We start from the raw sequence: 23,389 nt of genomic DNA on the forward strand, positions 1-23,389 counted from the left end.
AGGTGCCGCCAATTGGTCGCTGCAATGGAGGGGAGTCGCGGGTACCTCCCCAGACGTTGGCCGCCTCGGCATTCTGACACCAGTATGGCTGCCCCAGAATCCAGTTTCCCAGATGCGGAGCTCAGTCCGGCTTCTCTCTGCTTCCGTCCGTCCAGTTTCATTCGGGTCTTACCGGTGGGAGTCGGGGTAAGGGAGCTGCGTTAAAGGGTTGTGACCTCCAGGTTTCAGGGCAGAACTTCCAAGCATTTGGAAGCGAGGGGCCGCAGAAGAGTCCTGACTACAGGAGAATTGTCACAATTAGACCCCCATATTTCGAGGAACTGAGGGAAGAGGGAAACCAAATGGTCCCCTTAAGCCCCAAATAGTCCCCCTCCCTCCACATTAGAGTCCCTCCTGTTCCCACCTTGTCCCAGATCTCGATCCGTCACTTTACCACCGCATACGCAACACTGGAGATCGTCCTCATGCCCCTTGTCCCCAACCCTCAAATGGCCGAGAGTGGGCAGTCCAGAAACGGGGACCCGGCTCACCTGCCCGAAGGCAAGGTGGGAGGGACCTCCAAGGGCTTCGGTGAGGACCCGCGCGGGGTGAGGAGGGACGGACCTACGATGGGGGGAGTTAGGAACAGGCAGGGGCGCCCACACCTCCAGCTTCCAGCCCAGGCAAGCGAACTGCGTGACATTCCCGTCCACACCTCATTGACAGGAGGAGGGAGTCGCGGCCCAGGAGGCGGGAGGGGGTGTGTAAAGGCGGAGACAAAACCCTAGCCGCGCGCCCAGCCGGCCAGGGCTTGCTCTCCTAGACGGTTGGGGTCTGGGTCTCGTGCCCCCTACCTCGTCAGGTGTCCCGGTGGCTCCTCAGAGCCTGGCACCCGGAGCCTGGCAAGGATCACGAAGTTATCCCCTGCTGGGGCTGCTGCCTGCAAGGAGGGGGCAGGGAAGCCGGGAGCCCCGTGCGCCACTTCCCAGGCGGCCTCGGCCTGGGCCAGGACTGGCTCGCGGTTCCCTCGCGGCTTTGCTCGGGTCCGCCTCCCCCTCCCTCTCCCTCCCCCTTCCCGCGAGCTGCCTCCGCCCTCCTTCCTCTGCCTCCACCCTCCACCCCCATCCCCGGCTGTCGGGAGCTGGGCTCGGAGCTCTTAGTCTGCCCGAGCTCTGGATGTGGGCGCCGGACAAGTCCGCGGCGCCTCCACCCAAGATGGACAGCCGCTACACCAGCACTGCGGGCATCGGGGACTTGAACCAGCTGAGCGCGGCCATCCCGGCCACGCGGGTGGAGGTGTCCGTGTCCTGCAGGTGAGGACGCAGCCCTTCCCTTCCCTCCTCCTGCTCTCCCTCCTCCTGCTCTCCCATCTGCCTGTTGGGTAGCGCTTGCCAAGCGCTCGGGGTACCCCGAGGCTTTGCTGGGGTGAGAAGTTGCGAGACGAGTGGGAAACACCCCAGTTGTGGGTCTGAGTCACCCCCCAGCTCCAATGACACAGAGCGGAGAGCGCGAACTGGAAGCGAGTGGTGGGCTACGGAACTGAGACTTTCTTAATTTTCTTTCTGGGAAATGCAGTAAAAGTTGCCTGGGCTGTGACTCAGCGGCGGGAACCCCGGCCGCCGCCCACTTTGCAAGCCCTTTTTACGCCCCAAACCCGAGCTGTGTGGTTGGGTGATGACGGGAATCAAAGGGGACAGCATTGCCAAAAGCGCTTGTGACCAATGCACGCAGTGGCCCGGGACTCCCTTCGCTAGGCGTGTGCAAACCTGCTATTGCTACAGTTGGCTCCAAACCTCGCAGCTTCCTCCCCACCCACTTCCTGGAGCCATCCAGCTTGCTCCCCACCCCCACCCCCGCCCCTCCGGGCTTCTTGCCTTATGCCTGATAGGTAGAGATTTCGGCTCCAGCTCTCTTTGCAGACAAATGTGTGCCTTACCTAAAATCTGGGAAGTCACGACTTTCTGCCTGCGAGTAGACACGGTTTGAGTGCTTGTAGCAGCTGCCCAAGGACTGTAAATTTCAACTCCTTTGCCTGACGTTGTTTGGGTCAGTTTTCCTGTAAATAAAGCCGCATAATTGCTGTATCGCAGAAGATTTTGAGAAGGAGATGGGGCAGACTATACTAAATTGATAATGGCAACAGGAGAGGGAGAATTGGCATCATAACGACTTTGGAGCCCACTCCCATGTTTCCATACTAGGATCTCTCTCAGTGGAAAACTCTCTTCTCTCCTGACCACTTTGGCACCCAGGTTGTTTTCAGTGCCCTAAATTGCCACCCCCTCACATTCCTTTCCTTAGCAAAATTTGCCTTGAAGGAATCTAACAAACCTGGGAAATCTTGGATGTAAATAAACCCTGAAACTTAAAATGCTGTCACCCCAGGAGTATTCGGTTTTGCATTTTCAGAAGACTGGGTTAAAGCCAAAGAAATGGATTTTCTTTTTTTGTGGAAATTTAAGCACCAACAACCAGTAGAAGTGTTAATTAGGGGATAGGGAATAGCCTTCAGCTATCCCTGAAACTATATCCCGTGATTGCTAGCTTCCTCTTAAGGCTGACCTCAGACTGTGGAAACAATGCTGTTAATGACAGCTAAGCTTGGCTCTTGCCTTACTGTGTTCTTTGCTTTAAGTGAACAGGTGAAGCTATATGGAAAACACTTTTCAGACATTAATTGCTAGGCCTTTTTCTGTTCTCTGAAGCTGCCTTTGGATGCTCAAGGGAGGTCATTAGTATACACACATAATGCAAGGCCAAAAGTCCTACAATAAAAGCATTTTCTAGAGTTCTCCTCTGCTGAACATCCTACAAAGCCTGCATGGCATGTGGTCTGTGCCTGGAATGAATATTAAAATGTTATAAATTAAATCCAAATTTCCCAAAAGCTCTTTAGGACTGATGGGGAAATGATACCTTCATGGGTCTATCTGCCCATGGGATCCACAGTTAACCACTGTGTGTGTGTGTGTGTGTGGAATCTTCTAGTTAATTGGCTTTAAGCCAGTTTGTTTAAACTTGGTACCGCAGGCCCTGGACATCCCCTTGTTCTAGCCTTTTCTTCATACCATTGATTTGGTATCTTGTTTTTTAATTTTTAAGTTTTCAGGGGTGCCTGGGTGGCTCAGTCGGTTAAGCGTCTGCCTTTGGCTCAGGTCATGATCCTGGGGTCCTGGGATCGAGCCCCACGTCTGGCTCCCTGCTCGGTGGAGAGCCTGCTTCTCCCTCTCCCTCTGCCTGCCACTCTGCCTTGCCCCTCTGCCTACTTGTGCTCTATCTCTCTGTCAAATAAATAAATAAAATCTTTAAAAAAATAATAACTTTTAAGTTTTCAAATTAAAAAACAAAAGTCCTGAAATAGAACCCAAGTATTTAGAGTACTTACATTGTTGGGAATTGAATCTTGTAAACATAGATGGTGTCCTTTGGGCTTTGGCATAAGAGACCCTGTTACAGATTCTGGCTCTGTGACTTACATTGTTACCTTGGAGTTGTTACTTAAGCTGAGCTTCCTCATCTCTAAAATGAGGAAAATTATGGTTATTTATCTCATATAGAATGATATCAGAGTTTGATAAGATGGTGTCAGAAAAGTGCTTACACACTGTAGGACACAAAAGGTGTTAAAATATGTTAGCTATTATGATACTGGAAATAGTATTTACTGAATAAATGTATTAGATATGCTTCAGTTTGGAATTCTGTAAATAGTCCTTCTCTTGTGTACTTCAGTAAATTGGTAAAGAAGGCAGGGATAGAGCCAGCCTGGGGATCCCTGTTCTCTTTCTTCTTTGATGAGTATAAAGAGCTTATATTCTAGGATGTTTTGGGGGGGGATTTCATTTAGCAACAAGGCTCAATTGTAGGCCCCTCAGTTGTACTATGGGCAAGCAGAGCAAGGAATTTCCTTTGCCTTTCTATGTTAGAGACATAGATGCTTCTGTGGCTTTGCTGACACTTAAAAAACAACTCAAGAATGGAATCCATTTTGATAACCTCCTTTCTTTGTCCCCAGTCTGAGACCTTTAAAAATCTTTATGATGTTTTAATCTTCATTTTGGGGGAGGTGAGAAAATCAACAATTGAAGCTTGAAGCTTCAATACTATGTTTATAATTCATGGAGATCATTTGGTCTCTTCACTCACCAAGTGTTTAGTGTCTTTTATATGTTTAGCATTATGCCCTGCTCCATGACACATGCAAGAGAAGTTCTCTGAAAATGTAAAGTCTGGTTGGGAGATGGGTATTCCATAATACATGATCACGTAGGACTACATCTGAAGATGAGGATCATGCACGGAGAGGGACGAGATCACTGTGCAGTGGATTGCTTGGAATATTCTACAAGGAGGAGATGGGGCTTGAGGGGAGGTGAGATGGATGGGCATGGTTTGCATTAGAGAAGGGACAGTATGACATGGAGGTGGCCACAGACTTGGTGTGTTAGGGTGACAAGTTCACTCTTCTAGCTGTTTAGGTAGAGAAGCTCCTACTCTACGACTTCCCTTTAACCCATTGTGTAGTACTCGCATTCATTTTTCTTCATTCCGTTACTTCATAGATTTTTAAAGTTAATTGGGTTACCTAATTAAAATGCCAATAGCTGAAATGATACAACCTTAGAAACGTAAAATAACATTTATGGCATTCCCATTGGATTCTAAAACAGATGAATTAGAACAAGGTAAAACCAATGGGAAAAATAATACGTAGTAATCACCCATTTCTCTGGAACTTCGGTTCGGTGAACTATTTCTAACCCATAGCCTCAGTCATTTTCTCCGATTGAGAAGGTAGCTTATCCATTAAAAAAGCTGTGAGAGCCTTCTGTGTTTCTAGACTTTGTAAGTTAGCCACCACATGTAACTTCTTTCACAGCAATAATCTTATACTGGCGATAAGACCAATTTTAAACACTCACGTTGAAGGAAGAATACAAAATGGGAGCACCTACTTTGTACCAGGTGTTCTGTAAAGTCCCACCCGACCTGGCCATGACTCTTCTGCCTCATTTGCCGCTGCTCCTCTCATGAACACCGTGACTAGACATAGTCTAACTAATATGTGCTTACTCTGTGCTAAAGCTGATGAGAGATAAATGTGGCTGCAAAACATTTATCAGTGATACAGTCCCCAAAGCACATGCTGGTGTCCTAGTGGACTGAGTCCTCTGTGCACCTGCCCGTCTCTCTGCCCTGAACACCCCTCCTCCCTTCCCCCTTGTCATTTTGATTAGCTGGTGCCCCTTCTTCAAGACTTAGGTCAAACATCATTTCTCTCAGGATTCCTCTCCCAAAGTGGTAGGTATCGGTATTAGAGTTCCATTATAACTCTTGGTTTCTGTATTCACCTTGAAGACAAGTTTTGTTCCTTTCATGTCCATGGTTTCTGAGCCTGGCATAGAATATAGTTGACAAATGTTGGATGCTGACATTCTCTGAATAAATCGTCTGGCCTGGAGAGGGTTGCTTGCCTATTAAAATACAGACTTCTGGGTCCCCATGCCAGATCTACTCTCAAAATCTCTGGCACTGGGGCCCAGGAATCTGGACTGTTCACAGGTTTATCATGTGCTGATAATACACATTAAAATGTTTACCTGTTTGATGAGGAAATGACTGGCTGTAGTCACTTGATCTGGATTAGCAATACCTGTCCTTCTCAGATATTGGGAGATACTTTCCAGGGATGTGTGCTGGATCTGACCTGAATGGGACTGAGACAGGAGTTTGTGCACCAGTTGTTAAATAAAGCAATTACTAAACATTAAATCATATAAACCTAAAATTGAGTACATTATATTTTAAAACAAAGTTAAGACATACTCAAAAGTTATCACTTCTTAGTGATTTTACTACATTTTACTGTTATCTATACTCTTTACTGTCACCTGTTCTCTATCTTTTTAATCAGTGAGGTGACACTATTATGCATCCCGTGCTACTGCTCATCTCTTCCATCCCTGTTCAGTGACATCACATTGGTAGGTTGAAGTTGGCCGTAGTGGGAATATTTACACCATGGAAAGCGGGAAATACTGCAAATCAGGGCTTGTTTTGTTGTTGTCTGCACTTAAGACATTCTGTGGGAATCAGTTGGCCCTATGGAAATACACTTTTATTATCTTGAAGTTGTGTGCTCAGCTACACATACTTTATGTCAGTAAAATTTATAACGAATTATGTAAATACACACATGCACACACACATATCTCTGCATTCAGCATTTTTTTTGGAGAGCTCATTGTTAAACATATGTTGCTTACATACACATCGCTGTTTACAGGCCTTTTGTAAAAGATTATACAAAGGAAAAAGTTTGCTGCTGTTGGACTGTTGCTTTTAGAAACGGTAGTGTCAAGGTCAGCACTATTGTGATTTTGCTTCTCTACTTGGAGTAAGTGAGGCTTGTGGTTTCACAGTCCGTGAAAGGTTGTGAGAGCTCGCAAGTGTATTGTGAATGAAACAGGTAGATAACTGAAGCTCTGTGTGCTTTTCCCTTTCTTCTCCTTTTCACGTGTTTCTTTTCACGTCTTCCTTATTCCCTCTTACTTTGAAGACTTTTTTTTTTTTTCTGTTCCTCCATCCACTGGTGGCATGCCTATATTTTGCAAGTTTACATGTTACAGTTCCAGTTCCAGACCACCTGGGAAAGCAAATGGATATTGCAAGAGAGAGAATCTGCTTGGTCTAGTGGGGATTGGCCCAGTTTGAAGGAGATGCGTTCGCTGTTCCGATTATCTATGGTGAAAGAAGGAAAGAGTTCAAACACAGCAGTGGGGGTTTCCACTCCAGTCCCTGTTGGTTTAGCTCTTAGACATACTCTACCCTTCTTTAAAAAGACAAGAAGTTTGGACTTAATGTGTAAATAGGTTTCAAATGATGTTGTTAACTTAAAAATTAATAACGTTACTTTAAGCTAGGGGAAGCCAGAATGCTTGTTACTGTGTTAAATAACAGGTAAACTGAGGGCCAAGTGTGGCATGGCCTTAACATCGTATTCCTCTGTCCCTGTAGTTCCTGAGGACTCGTGGTTCAAAGATGTAGTGACCCCACTGTGCTTTTCTCAGCCTTGTGGGTTTGGCTTAGCCCCAGAGTTTCAGGAATATTTGTACGAGGGCTTTTCTGGACAGTGATCTTAAAGTCTCTACGTGGGAGTTGCGAAAGCCTTCCTTGTGGTGTTCCACCAATATTTTGGTCTGCCCTGTGGTGTTTCTGTTTTTTTTCTTTTGTGTGTGTGTGTGTGTGTGTGTGTGTGTGTGTGTGTGTGTGTGTGTGTAGCATCTGGGGCCTGGGTTGTTCTAAAACAGCCCTGGGATGTGGAGAATGTGAGTCTGGAAGCAATTCACAAAGCGAGGCCCCGAGAGAGAGGGTGTCAAGGCTGTTCTCTTTTAGGCAGTTTTCTGTGGCATAGCCTGCATTCCCTATTTATGTTTACTCAAGGCAGGGAAGAAAAACAGTCCTTCTGAAAGGGGTTTTATTCAGTTGTTAGCCTGTTTTGGAACTAATAACATTTGCTTATTTGAGCCAGTTTTACTTCGTCTTGAAGAGCACGGGTGTGGAACTAGACCAGTTCTACCACTACTAGCTGTGAAGCCTTGGAAAGTTACTTAATCTCTCTGCTCCTCAATTTCCTCATCTGTAAAGTGGGGAGAATAATAGCTCCTATGTCTTTTATTTGTTTTGAGGGTTTAGTAAGTTAATACATTTATATGAGTGAAAATACTGCTTTTCATATTAGTTAAGCACTCAAAATTACAGGTGGATATGCATACCAAATAAAAATCACCCACTGTTCCATCAAACCATGAACATTTAGCTCATTTCTCTCTTATTTATAACGTCACCTTTATAGTCTCTTTCCCTCGTGTGTACGTGTGTGTGCATATGCTCACACACATTATATAAAGGGATCATACTATATTCTATACAATTTATCTTCTGTACCATTCGGTTTGTTTTATATCATGTATATGTTACTGTCATTAGGTTTTGAGAAAAATAACCCTCCATGTCTGTGACGTAGTCTATTTTATGGGCATACTATATTTATTTAACTTATCTCTTATTTTCCAAAATTTATTTCATAAAGTTACTATTCAGCATAATGCTAATGAGCATTTTTATTCATGAACACTTGACAACAGCTATGATTATTTTTTTCCCGGGGATAGTTTTCTAGACCTGAAGTTATTAATAAGCTATCTTCTCAAGGGGATTTAAATAGCTTATTTTGGTTGTTTACCCCCCTACTCCTCTTTAAATAAGCAGACTCAAGTCCTAAACTACTGGCTGCACCTTTCTAAATACTTCTATTCCCACGAGAAAGTTGCATTAAAAGATTAATGAGAATTTGGGGCAGCAGAGTATAGCAGCAAGAAAATGGAATTAGGAGTCAGACAGATGTCTTTAAATCCCATTTTTATCCCTTTTTGGAATGTTATTTCGGGTAACTTATTTCAACTTTTGGAATTTCATTTCCTAATCAGTAATACAGAAATGATTTAAAAACCAAATTTATAGGATTATTGGAGAGGTAAATGAAATAAAGTCTATAAAGTGCACGGGATTGTGCCTTTAACAAGAAAAGCAGTTAATAGCTGTTAGTCTTATCTCGTTTTCTTATGAATATATTACTAGGTGGAATAAAGCAACATAGAAGACAGGTACCTGTATTTTGGACAGATTTATAATCAATTAGGGGAGTCAAAGAAACATGAAATGCAAGGTGACATAAAACTTCATGTTCAAGGTGATAATGATAACCCAGCTCATAATACCTAAATGTGGAGGACGTATAGAAAAAAAGTGGTCAGAAGAGTGTGGATTTGGAAGTGCATAGGACATTTCTGCGGATTCTACTCCATGGCTCTCCCCACACCAACACACACAATTAGACATGTGGACCCAATGGGATTTGACAGATAGAAAGTAGTGTTTAACAACAAAGTTTTAGAAGGAAAGCACATTCTGCCACGTTCTTGTATCCTGCCAATAAAATCAATGGACTGACATTTAGACAGTTCTTTCGTGTTGGACATGTGATAAAACATTTCCGAGTAGATGACAACACAGGCTGAAGGAGGATGAAGATTTTATCATCAACAATAAAGTGAGATGTATTTAAAAGGTGCCTTGCCCGAAGGGCCATTGTTCACAGCCTGACGTGCAATACCTTAATATTTCCAAACTTGTGACCACCATCAATGTTAATGCCTCTTCAGCCAGGGACACTAGCTCTCGGGTATTCTCGTTCAAGTTATGAGACATTTTGTCAAGTTTATTCTACAAAGAATAATACTCCAAACACTGAGGGAATTATCAGTTAACTTTGTGAAACTCTGAAGAAACAAAATATCGGTGATAGTCCCTGGGAAGTAAGTACTTCTGTTTATTGGTGGAACTATTCAGTTATAAGCTGTACTAATGAAGTCAAGAAACAGGAAGGCTCTCGACATTTGCTATATATTTTATTTAAAGTCGAAATCTAAACCTACGTGAGACAATGTGGAAAACACTTTACATCTGCTAATTCACTCAGTCCTCACAACAATTCTGTGAAACAGGTGATTTATGTCCTATTTTTAGGTGAGAAGATTGAGGTTCAGAGAGAGTTTAAGTAATTTGGCCTAAGTCACACACTTAGGGGGTGGCAAGCTTGAGTTCCCAATCCATATATGTCTAATTCTTAGGTATATACTTTTGTGCACCAGAAGTATTCTGGCATTCTTCCATAAGTTACATATTTCAGGCTTTAAGGGTGGGATTCTTTTCTATCGGTATTGATGTGTCGGTGACTGAAGAGAAATGACAGAGCTGAGAGACACAGTTATAACAGACGTTATCTGTACCATCACAAAGGGGATACGGAATTCTTCAGTGCCTTTTCTGTCCCCCGTTGGTGAGAGCTGTGGGTAGAACAGTTCAGATTAGTGGCATGAACCTTAACCATTTGATGTTTAATTTCCAAGTATTGATTCTTACCTCTTTGCTGCTGCTGAGGGAAATTGAAGTAATGAAGCTGTGGGAAATTAAGTAATGAGCAGACTATTTAACTAGAAATCAGCAGGCAGGGTGAGATGAAAGCTAAATGCTGGACAAAGGTGATGGACCAGGCAAATGAAAAGTAGAGGGAAATTAATTGAATCGACTATGTGACATTCATACTTACCACAGGAGTTGAGAACCGACTGCAAGCTCTGTCATGTCAGTCCTCTGCTTTCTTAATAACGAGGAAGTCACCACTTAACTTGCTAGCTTTTCAATAATAAATTCCAGGGTCCCCTTTCATAGCAAATATGCTCTTCAGAATTCCATATAAGCAGAATAATTATTTAGATATTGAAAATGTCAGCACAGTATTCTGACTAACTGAATTGTGACGTGACTTTGTAAAAGTCAGTATTTTCTACTTTGCTAATTAGCTGCTGTCTTCATATATCTATATATACATATCGCAAGTGACACATTAATTTTATTAGGAAAAATCTCAAATGCCAGAGAGTGCAGTCAACCAGATATGATTATAATTGTCATACCTGGTTGAAACCAAAACATTTCTCAGCCTTAGTTAGTATAATAGTGGTTTTAGAATCATTTTGAGAAATTTGTTTCTCAGTGCCCACAGATCCTTATTATTCTGTCCTCTCAGTATGTATAACGCTGTGGGCATTCTTACAAATCTTTTTTTATCTAAATGTACTCCTGTAATGGGAATATCACATTATTTATGGTTGTCTAGGTAATTGAAAGCTCAATCATTCTTCTTTAATGTCTTCAATAGGTTTTCATGTTTCCCAGCTATAAAGCAAAGAATAAGAGAGACAGAGAGAGAGAGAGTGAGTGAGTGAATTTTGGACATGGCTCATTGTCTGACTTATCTGGATATCTCAACTTTCAAATTAATTGTGGAAGCAGAAATACTAGAAAGTTGATTGCAATTGATTTTTACGTTAGAGGTTTCATCTAAAGCCTCTCTGTAGGCGTTGGGAAAAGGAAGCCTAATCAATATTAAGCTGATAGTGAATGTTTCTCTTAATTTCTCTTAATTCTCTTAATTTAAATTAGTGAATTTAAAATTATTTTTGGAGAAAAGTTTGAAGTATACTAGCGAAAAGATGATTGATTTTCACCTCAAGATTTGTCTCACAATTTAAGTTAAATGGTTGTAATTTCTTTGCTTTACTTAGGTCATTTTGTCATTTGAATGTCATTTATGTGACTTCTTTCTTCCTTGTGGTATGTGCCAGTCAAATATAATGGAAATCCCCAAGCTTTCATCCTGTTTGTGACACTGGCTCTGTGACCTTTGACAATTCTACCAGTTCTTCTGGGCATCACTTCCTATGAAAGGTTCAGTCCCTGGTCTAACTGACCTGGGATGTCACTCAGAGCTTGTTAATTCAATGACACTGAAGTAGGACCTTGAAATACAATGTAAACATGCTTAGATTTAAGAAAATCTTATGATCGTCAGTGCCCATTTGAAAACTTAGACCCTAATTCTAGTGTTTGAGTTTTCAAAGGGATATTAAGGTAGACTATTTCTAATGCCAGCCACTTCCTACTTCAAAGTCCTCATTTCACTTAATACTCTCCCAAAGGGATGTCAAGCTCTACTATTGCTGTTCTAGTTTTTCCTCTCAATAGAGATCTATAGCTGGCTTTCTTTATCTTGAAAATGAATAATGTTTGATATTAAAAATATCCATGCCTTTCTTCCAATTCACTTCTGTAATATGTTACTTCCCCCCTCCCACCATTTATATCTTAGCAAATACAGAGCTTCTAGTGGAGATGGCAAATGGGTTCAATTTTTTGTTTACTGATTAGTTGTTACTTAAGTGCTGGCTGCCTGAAGTAGCACCTGGAAAGTTTCTTAAGGAAAATCTGGGTTTTGTGGGAAAGCATGCTATATTTGACTTTTGAAATAAAGTAAACTAATACCAAGTGACTTGTATCCTATTAGTTTTCTATCATTATAACCTTTAACCTACTTAACAGTGTCTGATCAGTCAATGACACTTTCTATTTGGCTTGGCTCTCCAAAGTGTTTTGTCACTTCCTTTTCCATTCTTGCTGCCAAACTTCTTGTTCAGGAAGTTGTATTTTTCCCCAGAATATTAAAATATTCTTTTTTTTAAAAAGATTTTATTTATTTATTTGAGAGAGAGAGAGAGAATAAGAGATAGAGAGCACGAGAGGGAAGAGGGTCAGAGGGAGAAGCAGACTCCCCGCCGAGCAGGGAGCCCGATGTGGGACTCGATCCCGGGACTCCAGGATCATGACCTGAGCCGAAGGCAGTCGCTTAACCAACTGAGCCACCTAGGCGCCCCAGAATATTAAAATATTCTCTGAACTATTCTCTGTGACTCCAGCATTCACATTTTTGGTCTATTCTTCACATGTTGTGTAGTTAGCTTCCTAAATAAAGGTTGAATTGTGTGATTTTCCTTTTGCAGAAACTTTCAGTCTTTTTCCTTTTCTCACAAAAGAGAATCCGAGCGGCTTTAACATGGTGTTGAGGGTCTTCCCTCATCCTGGACGGATATCCATCTCCTGACAGTCACATCTCAGACATGGACTTTAGCCAAAGTGGAGTACTTGCCAATCTCCAGATCGTTTGTGTATACTTTTTATCTCTCACCATTTTTGGTCCTTTCCTTCAGACTGAAAAGCCTCCCCTCCCTCCAACCCATGCCTATCCTTGGTTTGAAGGTACACCTCAGAGACATTGTAGGTTCAGGTCCAGACCCTGCAGTGATGGGAATATTGCATTAAAATGAGTCAAATAGACTTTTTGGTTTCTCAGTGCATATAAAAGTTATGTTTATACTATACTGCGGTCTCTTAAGTATGCAATAGCATCAGGTCTAACAAAATGTACACATCTTAGTTAAAAATCCTTTATTGCTAAAAAATACTAAGATCATCTGAGATTGTAGGAAGTCATCATCTCTGCTGGTGGAGGGTCTTGCCTTGATGCTGATGGCTGCTGACCGATCAGGGTGGTGATTGCTGAAGACTGGGGTAGCTCTAGCAATTTCTTAAAATAAGACAACAGTGAATTTGGCCGCATCGAGTAACTCTTCCTTCATCAACAGTTTCTCTGTAGCATGTGCTGCTGTTTGATAGCATTTTATCCACAGTAGAACTTCTTTAAAAATTGGAGGCAATCTTCTCAAACCCTGCCACTACTTTATTAACCAAATTTATGTAATATTCTAAATCATTTGTTGTCATTTTAACAATCTTCACCATATCTTCACTAGGAGTAGATGCCATCTCAAGAAGCCACTTTCTTTGCTCATCCATGACAAGCAACTCCTCATCCATTCAACTTTTATCATGAGATTACTGCAATTCAGTCATATCTTCAGGCTCCACTTCTAATTCTAGTTACCATTTCCACCACATCTGCAGTTATTTCCACACCGAAGTCTTGAACACCTCAAAGTCATCCATGAGAGTTGGAATCAACTTCTTCCAAACTCTTGTTCATGTTAATATTTTAATCTCTTTTCATGAATCACAAATGTTCTTAATGGTCTAGAATGGTGAATCCTTTCAAGAAGGTTTTCAATTTCCTTTACCCAGATCCATCACTGTCTGTGGCCACTATTGCCTTATGAAGTGTATTCCTTAAATAATGATTCTTGAAAGTCAAGATCACTCTCTGATGAACGGGTGTTGTGTTAGCGGGCATGAAAACCATGTTAATCTCATTGTACATCTCCATCGGAGCTCTTGCATGACCGGACGCACTGTCAATGAGCAGTAGTATTTTGAAAGAAATCTTATTTTCTGAGCAGTAAGTCTCAACAGCGGGCTTGAAATATTCAGTAAACCATGTTGTGAATACATGTACAGTCATCCAGGCTTTGTTGTTCCTTAAATAGAGCACAGGCAGAGTAGATTTAACATAATTCTTAAGGGCCCTAGGATTTAGGGAACGGTCCATGGACATTGGCTTCAACTTCAAGTCACCAGCTGCATTAAGACCCTAGCAAGAGCATCAGCCTGTCCTTTGGAGTTTTCAAGCCAGGCAATGACTTCTCTCTACCTATGAAAGCCCAGGGTAGCATCTTCTAATAGAAGGCTGTTTGATCTACATCAAAAATCTGTTGTTTAGTATAACCACCTTCGTGTATGATCTTAGCCAGATCTTCTGGATAACTTGTTGCAGCTTTTCCATCAGCACTTGCTAGTTCACCTTGCACTTTTTATGTTATGGAGATGGCTTCTTTCTTCATGAATCAACCTCTGCTAACCTCCAACTTTTCTTCTTCAGCTTCATCTTTTCTCTGAGCCTTCATAGAATTGAGGAGAGTTAGGGCCTTGTTCTGGATTAGGCTTTGGCTTAAGGAAATGTAGCTGGTTTGATTTTCTATCCAGACCTCTCAAACTTTCTCCATATCAGCAATGTGGCTTTTATTCTTTCTTATCATTTGTGTGTTCACTGGAGTAGCACTTCTAATTTCCTTCAAGAACTTTTTCCTTGCATTCACAGCTTGGCTAACTGGCTTCAGAGAGGCCTAGCTTTTGGCCTGTCTTGGCTTTTGACATGCCTTCCTGACTAAGCTTAATCATTTCTAGCTTTTGACATAAGGTGAGCGATGCACAACTCTTCCTTTCACTTGAACAATAATTTCAGTATTGTTGAGTCTCAGGGACTAGAGAGGCCTGAGGAGAGGGAGAGAAACAGAGGAACAGTAGGTCAGTACAGTTACCAGAACACACACATTTATCAGTTAAGTTTGCCATCTTGAATGGATGTGGTATGTGGTGCCATCAAACAACTAGGTTGGTACAGTAGTAACATCAAAGATCACTGATAATATACTAACAGTGAAAATGTTTGAAATATTACGAGAATTACCAAAATGTGACATGGACACAAAGTGAGAAAATGCTGCTGAGAAAATAGCACCGATTGACTTGCTCAATATGGGGTTGCCACAACCTTAAATTTGTAAAAAAGCACAGTTATCTGTGAACCACAGTAAAGCAAATCAAAATAAAGTTTGGTATGCCTATATACCTCCCTTGTAGCAACCCTATAATGTTTTATTAGATTCTTGAACTGGGATTAATCATTTCTTCCTTTGAGTTCCTACACTGCATTTCTTGTACTTTTATTTTATTTTGATGTAATTATTTAGGTTTTTTTGCATGTTTGTCTCCTCTACCAACTTTGAGTGCATATTTGTCTTATCTTTGATTTTCAAAAACCTATCTGCTTTGCACATTGGGAGGCTTTCAATAAACATTTGCTGCCTTATGGACAGATTGGAAAAATGAATCTGAACACACATGAATTTGTCTGTGTCTAAACTTTTTAAAATACTGGTTTGTATATACAGTAAGAGCATTAAAATGACTCATTTTACCAGTACAATTTAATAAAAGCTTATAATTACTCAATATTACCTAGTTTATATAAAACATCCCATAAAGTTTTATTTGTGAACAAATGAGAGACAAGTAAAAATTTTAAATGAACTGACTTTGCCTCCAAATAAGAAAACTAGTTTTAGAAGTAAACACTTACTACTTTTAAACAGTAGCAGATGATTTGCTTATTTAATCTGGGATGAATAATATGCAAAGAAAGAGAAATGATAGAATTTATATATATGATGAGATCCTGTATAACATATCTAAATAAGAAAATGAATGAGCATATCTTTAACCCAAGGAAGATTTTGTCTTGGGGAGAGATGTTTCTAGTAAATTATGTGGTGAACTGATAAAGTGCAGCAGGACATGATGGTTTCACTTGGGTAGAATCAAGGTTAAGAAGAACTGTTCGGTGACCTGGCTTCTTCAAGAAGCATTAGGTTTCTTACCTGCTACTGTACTTTCTGCCAGACCCTGTGGTTTTTTGTTTGTTTGTTTGTTTTGTTTTTTTCCCCACCAATTTTAATTTTTGTCATAAAAGGGAAAAACAAAATTTTAGAAAAGTCTAAATTCAACTAAAAAAAAGTGTTAATGGGAAGATGAAGAGGAAATCATACTTTCTATAGAAAAGGGGAGGAAAACCCCACAGAACTTCTTTTTATGTGCACAAGTAAAAAATGAGCGTGTTTACTTAAGTCACTATCCATAAGTCATGTTTTTTCCTGCACTTGTCTGGTTATAAAGTTTTGTTGGATGGGCTAAAGAACTCCCAAAGTGCTTGTGATACAGCTGAAGTATCTAAGTGTTCAATTGATTATATTTTGCCTAAAATGTTATATCCTGCCTGATTACATTGAATCTTTCCAGAGACGCTGACCTCAATAGCCGTTCTTCCTAGAAAAAGAAAAGTTATAAAACTACTTTGTTTCAGGGGCGCCTGGGTGGCTCGGTTGGTTAAGCGACTGCCTTCGGCTCAGGTCATGATCCTGGAGTCCCGGGATTGAGTCCCCCATCGGGCTCCCTGCCCGACAGGGAGTCTGCTTCTCCCTCTGACCCTCTTCCCTCTCGTGCTCTCTCTCTCTCATTCTCTCTCTCTCAAATAAATAAATAAAATCCTTAAAAAAAAGCTACTTTGTTTCAGTGAGGGCTGTACATGGATGAATTAGTTCAATACATGGTGATATGGTAATGATGATCGAGGAACATTTCTAGCACATGTAAAAACAACTGTGATTTAAAAAAATGAAATTATTGGGTGGTTGTATCACTTTCATTTTGGCGGCATGGTTTCCCCCAGCTGTTCTAAATGAGGGTTATCATCATCAGAATTGCTTCAGGGATTTTTCAAACTATGTACAGGCACTCGTGAGAATTCCAGTTTGCTTCCCTCAAGGGAATATGTCCTTCCCACCATTTTCTCTATTTCCCCAAGCCCTGTAGGATTTCTGCCAGGTGAGCCTCAAGCCTTGATCTCTTGCCTCTTTAACATGGCTGACCTCTCTGCCTCTGAGCGGGTCCAGGCCTGTCTGACTCCAATGGACATCATGGCAAAAGTTCCTTGCCTCTCCCCTCCTCACATCTTGCTCTGGCCATCCTTCTTCCTGCCATTTATCCTGCACATTGAACTGCTGGAGGCCCGTTCAGAAAGCAAATACCATCATACTCTTACTCTCTTGTTTAAAAACCTTTAATTGCCTCTGTATGAAGTCCATGAGAACCTTACAAACCCTGACCTAGCTTTTCAGCCTCATCTGTTTCTCTCCATGTCCCACCACCCTCTTGCTCCCCACTGGCCTCTAAAAACTCTCTCCTAAACTCAAAGTCATTTCAGACCACCTGCATTTCCTGAGAGAACTATGATACTCAAGCCTCGTTCTCGTGGGAATAGTTCTGCCTCACTTCGTTATCTCACTCCATAAACTCGGACTACTTTCCCTGATCCTTCGGATAGAATTGACTATTCCTCCCTTTCTGTCATCTGTAACGAATTTATTATACACATTCCTCATTCTGCTACACGTATTTGTTTACAGATTTGTCCCCTTAATAGAATACAAATAATCTAGAGTCAGGAGCCCATGTGTTCTTATCACAGTCTCCAAAAACAAATCCTTTTTCTGTCACTTAATAACTTAGTGCTTGTCGAATAAACATTTGAAAGAGTATTAGACAACTGTTAAATTATAAATTCCTGTAGGACAGGAACTGTGTCTTACTCACCTTTTCTTAAAAGATTTATTTTTTTCTTTGACAGAGAGAGCACAAGCAGGGGGAGCGGTAGGCAGAGGGAGAGGGAGAAGCAGGCTTCCCGCCGAGCAGGGAGCCCGATGCGGGACTTGATCCCAGGACCCAGGGATCATGACCTGAACCGAAAGACGCTTAACCAACTGAGCCACCCAGGCGCCCCTCTTACTCACCTTTGTATCCAGTTAGTATCTAGACCAATCTTTTGCATATAGTGTTTAATAATTATTTTTTCAATGTACAGTTGAAGAGAGGAAAGTAGAGCATCCCAGATGAATGGGAACCATGACTGGAAGGCGTAAGTACAGGGAAGAGTGTAACATCAATTGATTTGAGAAAAAAATCAGTTGTATAAAGGCAGGAACAGGGAGACATGGCTGAACCATTGCCTATATTTGTTTCATTCTGTTATTTTCTAGGATTGGTAAAATATTGTAGGTAGCATGGCTTCATAGTTGCTAATGAGCTTTATTTGTTTATTTGCTTATTTTCTAGACCCTAGATGAGTGTTTTTGAGTTGGGGCAAATTCCTGGTCTAATCATTTGTGACAAGGATAACAGATACATATTAGAAAATTATTTTTAGTCTCCCTATCTCCCCTGGTCGTTTATGTTTACAGACAAATTTCCTTTCCAGCTTAATTCCTTCTCTTTAAACTCTGTTGCTAATTCTTAGATTGCTCTTAAGGACCTTTCAATTGTCCAATGATCAGTGATCTAAAGAAATTACAGAAGATGTTCCTTAAAATCTGGAGAACCAATCAAAACCAAACTGAGCCAACCTAACCTTACCTTCATAGCATGTTATTTTTTCTCATTGGCATAGCCTATGCCTTGGTTGCTTAAGTCTTAAAGAGAGCTGACTCAAGACAACCTTGCATATAAAGATTTTTTTTGTTTTGAAATGTTGAGCCTGAAGACACATTACTTTTTACCGTATAGAAGCAGTATGTTGCTCAACAACTAACAGACAAAGAAACAGAGAGTTAGAAAATGTAGTCATGTGACCAATATACTTTTGAAGTGGTGTGGAAGGCAGCTACCTCTGAGCTGATGTAGTGTTAGCCTTCAGCTTTCTACTTGGTGGTGATTTGTGGACCTGTCACAGTCACTAGCTTTTGGTGTTTGGACAAGTGATTGTCACCTGCAAACATGCTTCATGCAGTGGCTCCGGGAGAAGTAATAAAGCCTGAAAATTGTTTAAAATATGTGCAAGGTCATTTCCCACCTAGCTGTTAGCAAGTGAGCTGAAAGCAGCTATTGGTGTGTAGAGCAGGCAGGAGGAGGGATTGAGGAAAATGAGGATACACAGTCTCAAGTGTTGTAACATAATAAGGGAAATGGTGTCATGTATTAAGGAGCAGAGCTCATATTTTGCCAGCTAAGTTTAGATAAGTTAATCTCTCTCTGCTTTGGTTTATAAATGAGGAGAGAAGCTCCTTTTCAAATAGTTGCTATGAGGATTGTATGGGTATATAAAATCATTAAAGTATGTAGAAAGTTCTTGTCACTTAGCAAAGAACTCTTTTTTTTTTTTTTAAAGATTTTATTTATTTGTCAGAGAGAGAGAGAGAGCACAAGCAGGGGGAATGGCAGGCAGAGGGAGAGAGAGAAGCAGACTCCCCGCTGAGCAGGTAGCATGACTCGGGGCTCCATCCCAGAACCCTGGGATCATGACCTGAGCTGACGGCAGATACTTAACTGACTGAGCCACCCAAGCGCCCCAAGGAACTCTTATTCTTATACTGGCATTCAACAGGAATAGTTGGAAAACAGTGGATTACCTCATGAAGATAGCGAAGGCTCTCTAAAAAAAAATCTCTTAAGTTTTAAAAAAGTGTTATATGCTCATGTAAAAACACACTCACACATAGGTGCACACACATGCACAAAACCAAGCAGCACTGGAAAGAACAAAGGAGAATGTACAAATCACCCCAGATTCCACCCTGTGATAGAGCATATCAACCAGAACAAATCTCTTTGTGCCTTTATTGAGATGTATTTAAGGCATATATCCATTAATATCCATGTTATGATGCCTTTCACAAGATGGTGGTCCAGTTTGTTCTTGGATTTTCCCTTCCGGATATAAATATCTGAACCCGACTTCCTTTGTGGGTTCAGATATGGTCCAAATGTGGTCCCCCCTGCCTAGAGGGCAGGAGCTCAGAGCATGCCTCTCCAAGTGAATGACCTCAGGTGCCATCCCATTTAACCCCTTTTCCTTCTCTGCCACCTGCACAGAGCCCTCTCTGCTATTGTTACAATTCTGCTGTTCACAGGCCACTGGGAAACTGCAGTATGCTCTTTTGCTGCAGGGCCTGGCATGTGGTCTTGCTGCCTGTTTAACCCTGGAGTCCTGCTCCTTGACTCATGGTGCTGGTCTCTGTTGATTTGTCAGGGCTTTGTGGTTCTGTTCTTGTTTTAGTTCTTTCCGTAGGGTCAGTTACATTCCTGACTCTGGGTTCCATAAAACATCTCCATATTTTCATCATGCATTTCCCTCTTTTATGTCACTTAGAACCAAATGAGCCATAACTCATGCAGCGAATATTTATTTATCTGTATCACAGAACAGTATCTTGTTTATTTTATTTGCATGTCACTGATTACTATTGAGTATGAACTTCATTCAATACGTTCAATGAATAAATGCCTATTCCCTTCTTTAGCCCATTATTTAGAGAATGCTTTGCATATTTATAGCTTTAACATTTTATCCAGCATATATGTAACAAACGTTGTATTTTAATTATTGTATCATTTCTGTATAGAAGTTTTAAAATGCATTCATTATCAAATAAGTTAATCTTTTCTCTGAGCTTTGTGTAAAGCTTGGAAAGTATTCTTCATGCCAAGATTTAAAAAATAGTATGTTACATTTTTTCCAATCTTTTCTAAGTGATTCTGGCTGATGTTATATTTTCCATAATTTAAATATTATTTTAAAATATATAAATAAATATATTTTTGTATTTATAAATAAATATATATTTCCATAATCTAAAATATTTCTTAGCATCATAGAGATGTGTGTGTTACATTGTAGAGTTACATTGTAGAGTTAAATCTAAAATATCTTGGAACTACATATTTGGATGGGATCTATGAGTATTTGAAATTAATCAGAAGTCCACACTCCAGAAATGCCTACTCTGGACTGTCATACTATCTTTATTGTGGTCAACGCCAGAGGATTTTGTAATTACTATGGACGTCAGAAATGACTTTTTTTTACTAGGTTATATGTATGGTGATCAGCTTTGTGGACTGACCGCTTTACACCACTAGATGATTATAATAAAAAAGACAGACAATAATAAGCACTGGAGAGGATATGGAGAAACTGGAACCCTCATGCATTGCTGGTGGGAATGTAAAGTGGTACAGCCACTTTGAAAAATAGCTTGGCAGTTCTCCAAATGTTAAAAATAGAGTTACCCTGTAAGCTAGAAATTCCACTCTTAAGTATATAGCCAAGAGAAATGAAATCATGTGTCCACACAAAAGCTCATATGCAAATATTCATGGCAGCATTGTTGATAATAGCCAAAAAGTGGAAACAGCCCAAATGTGTATTATCTAATGAGCATGTGGTATGTCTGTACAATGGAATATAATTTGGAATTAAAAAGGAATAAAGCACTGATACTTGCTACAACATGGGTGAACCTGAAAAACATTAGGCTAAGTGAAATAAACTAGTCAGAAAAGACCATATACTGTATGATTCCATTTATATGAAATGTCCAGAATAGCCAAATACATGGAGACAAAAAATGGATTAGTGGTTCCAGGGCCCGTGGGAGGTGGGATAGGGACTGACTAATGGGTAGAGGTTTCTCGGGAGGTGGGGGTGTGGGTGGTGCCAGTGTTTTAACATTAGATAGGAAAGGTGATTGCACAACTCTGAAATATACTATAAACCACTGAATTGTGCACTTTGAAAGGGTGAACTTTACAGTATGATAATTATATCTGAGTAAAGCTGTCATAAAAGAAAGATATGTATATTAGCTAGAAATATTGTGCAAGTGAACAGGTCGTAGAGACCTGGCGAATCCTGTGATTCTGCCATTTGTAGTAGTGCTCTAGGCCTAAGGACTTAACTGGTCACGGGTGCAGAATGTTTAGAGGATTTTCTAGCCTGATTTGACCAGAAGGTTAGATAAATCTTGCTACCAGAATATTATCACATAAGCCTGGCAGTGCTGTTTGGAATTCCTGAAAGCAAGAGAGCTGGAACTTGGTTAAACGTGTAGAGCATATTGTGTGACTGTTTGGTAACAAGTGTTTTTTGGGCAGAATTTGGTCTGAGACTTGGTAGCAAGGTTATAGTGTACTGTAAGAGCTGCAAAGCCTGCACATTACTTCAGTAACTGAAGAACAGGTCACTACCAAATAGTCCACAAGGGATAGGAGAATTATTAACAGTTGATACCTAGGACAATTATTGACTTTTATGTATTCATCATGCCTCCAATTGCTTTACTGAATTATCTTATTAATTTTGAAAGATTTTATTAATTAATTCTCTTGGTTTTTTTTCTAGGTTCAAAATTAACTCTGCATGTAATGATAATTTACAATACTATGTCTCATTTTCACTTTGTCTCTTATTCCCCAGAGCTTCTAAAGTGATGAATGATAACAGTAGTTGCCTTTCATTTCATTTTGTTCTCAGGAATAGAGACAGTCAATATAACCAATACAAAAACAAAAAATCAAAATGAAAATTATAAATCAATAAAAAATTTACAAAAATGTACCGTAAGCACTTAACTATTCTTGTGACTTTTAGCACTTTATTTAACATCTCTGAATATTGTTCTCTCCTCTGGAATATGGAGTCTGATAATAATTGCTACGTTTTTAAGATTGTGTTGAGGGTTAAATGAAATGATTTATTGAAAATGCTCAGCACAGAGCCTGGCACCCTGTTCATTAAATAAATAACAGGTGCAGAATTTGTGATAGAGGTTCAAGCTGGGTATAATGGCGCACACAGGAGGGAATAATCAGTGGTACCATCCCAGAACACAGCAGTGGGAAGAGGCTGAGAGAGGAATTCACATTCCTCACCAGGAATGAGGTCGGTGAGGAAATTTCGGGAAAGGGGATGCTGTGGGTAAAACGTGAATACAGAAATGTGAGGCAATATTAGTTTAAGGGACTGCAAAAAATCTGAAATATCTGGAGCAGAGTCTATGATATGGAAGATGGATAGAGGTGCAGCCGGAGATAAAGGCAGGGTCAGAATGTAGCAGGTATTTAGTTCTACGTTAAGGAGTTTGGAGATTCTGTAGGTCATGGGTTTTATGCCATGGGGCCATTTGATTAGATTAGGATTCTTGTATCTCTACAGTATCTCTGTTGCTCTTGGAGGCATCTTGACGAATGAACTGGGACACAGGAGGCAGGAAGATCACCTAAGAGCTCTAAGGTCTGGGAAGTAGTTGGGACTTGTGCGCAGAAGCCAAGGTGGAGCGGAGCATCAGGGGAGAGAGGAATAGGGAACTGAGGGTTTGGGGAGGATGACTCTGGAAGAGAAAGAGAGGTGGGTTGGACCATGTTGCTGTGTGAGGATCCCACAGCTGTTGTAACAAATGCCCACCAACTTGTTGGCTTGCAACAACAGAAATGTATTCTCTCACAGTTCTGGAGGCCAGAAGTGTGAAGTCAGTAGCAGAAACCGAGATGCTGGCCAGGCTGCTCTCCCTCTGGGGCTGTGACGGAGAATCCATTCCTTGCCTTTTCCAACTTC

The 23,389-nt window shown here is 40.9% G+C and overlaps 1 protein-coding gene across 3 annotated transcripts in view; it reads left to right on the plus strand.

The window, feature by feature from the left end:
- The first annotated feature begins 1,035 nt into the window (after positions 1 to 1,035).
- The window catches only part of CPNE8 (copine 8), a 227,566-nt gene continuing 205,212 nt past the window's right edge, over positions 1,036 to 23,389 (plus strand). For all 3 annotated transcript variants that reach the window (XM_027594830.2, XM_027594832.2, XM_027594833.2), the window contains exon 1: positions 1,036 to 1,292. In XM_027594830.2, the coding sequence (XP_027450631.1) occupies positions 1,156 to 1,292 (137 nt within the window). In that variant the 5' untranslated portion in view covers positions 1,036 to 1,155. The remainder of the gene's footprint in view (positions 1,293 to 23,389) is intronic.

The sequence above is a fragment of the Zalophus californianus genome, chromosome 9 (genome assembly GCF_009762305.2).
Source record: "Zalophus californianus isolate mZalCal1 chromosome 9, mZalCal1.pri.v2, whole genome shotgun sequence".
NCBI classification, from domain to species: domain Eukaryota; kingdom Metazoa; phylum Chordata; class Mammalia; order Carnivora; family Otariidae; genus Zalophus; species Zalophus californianus.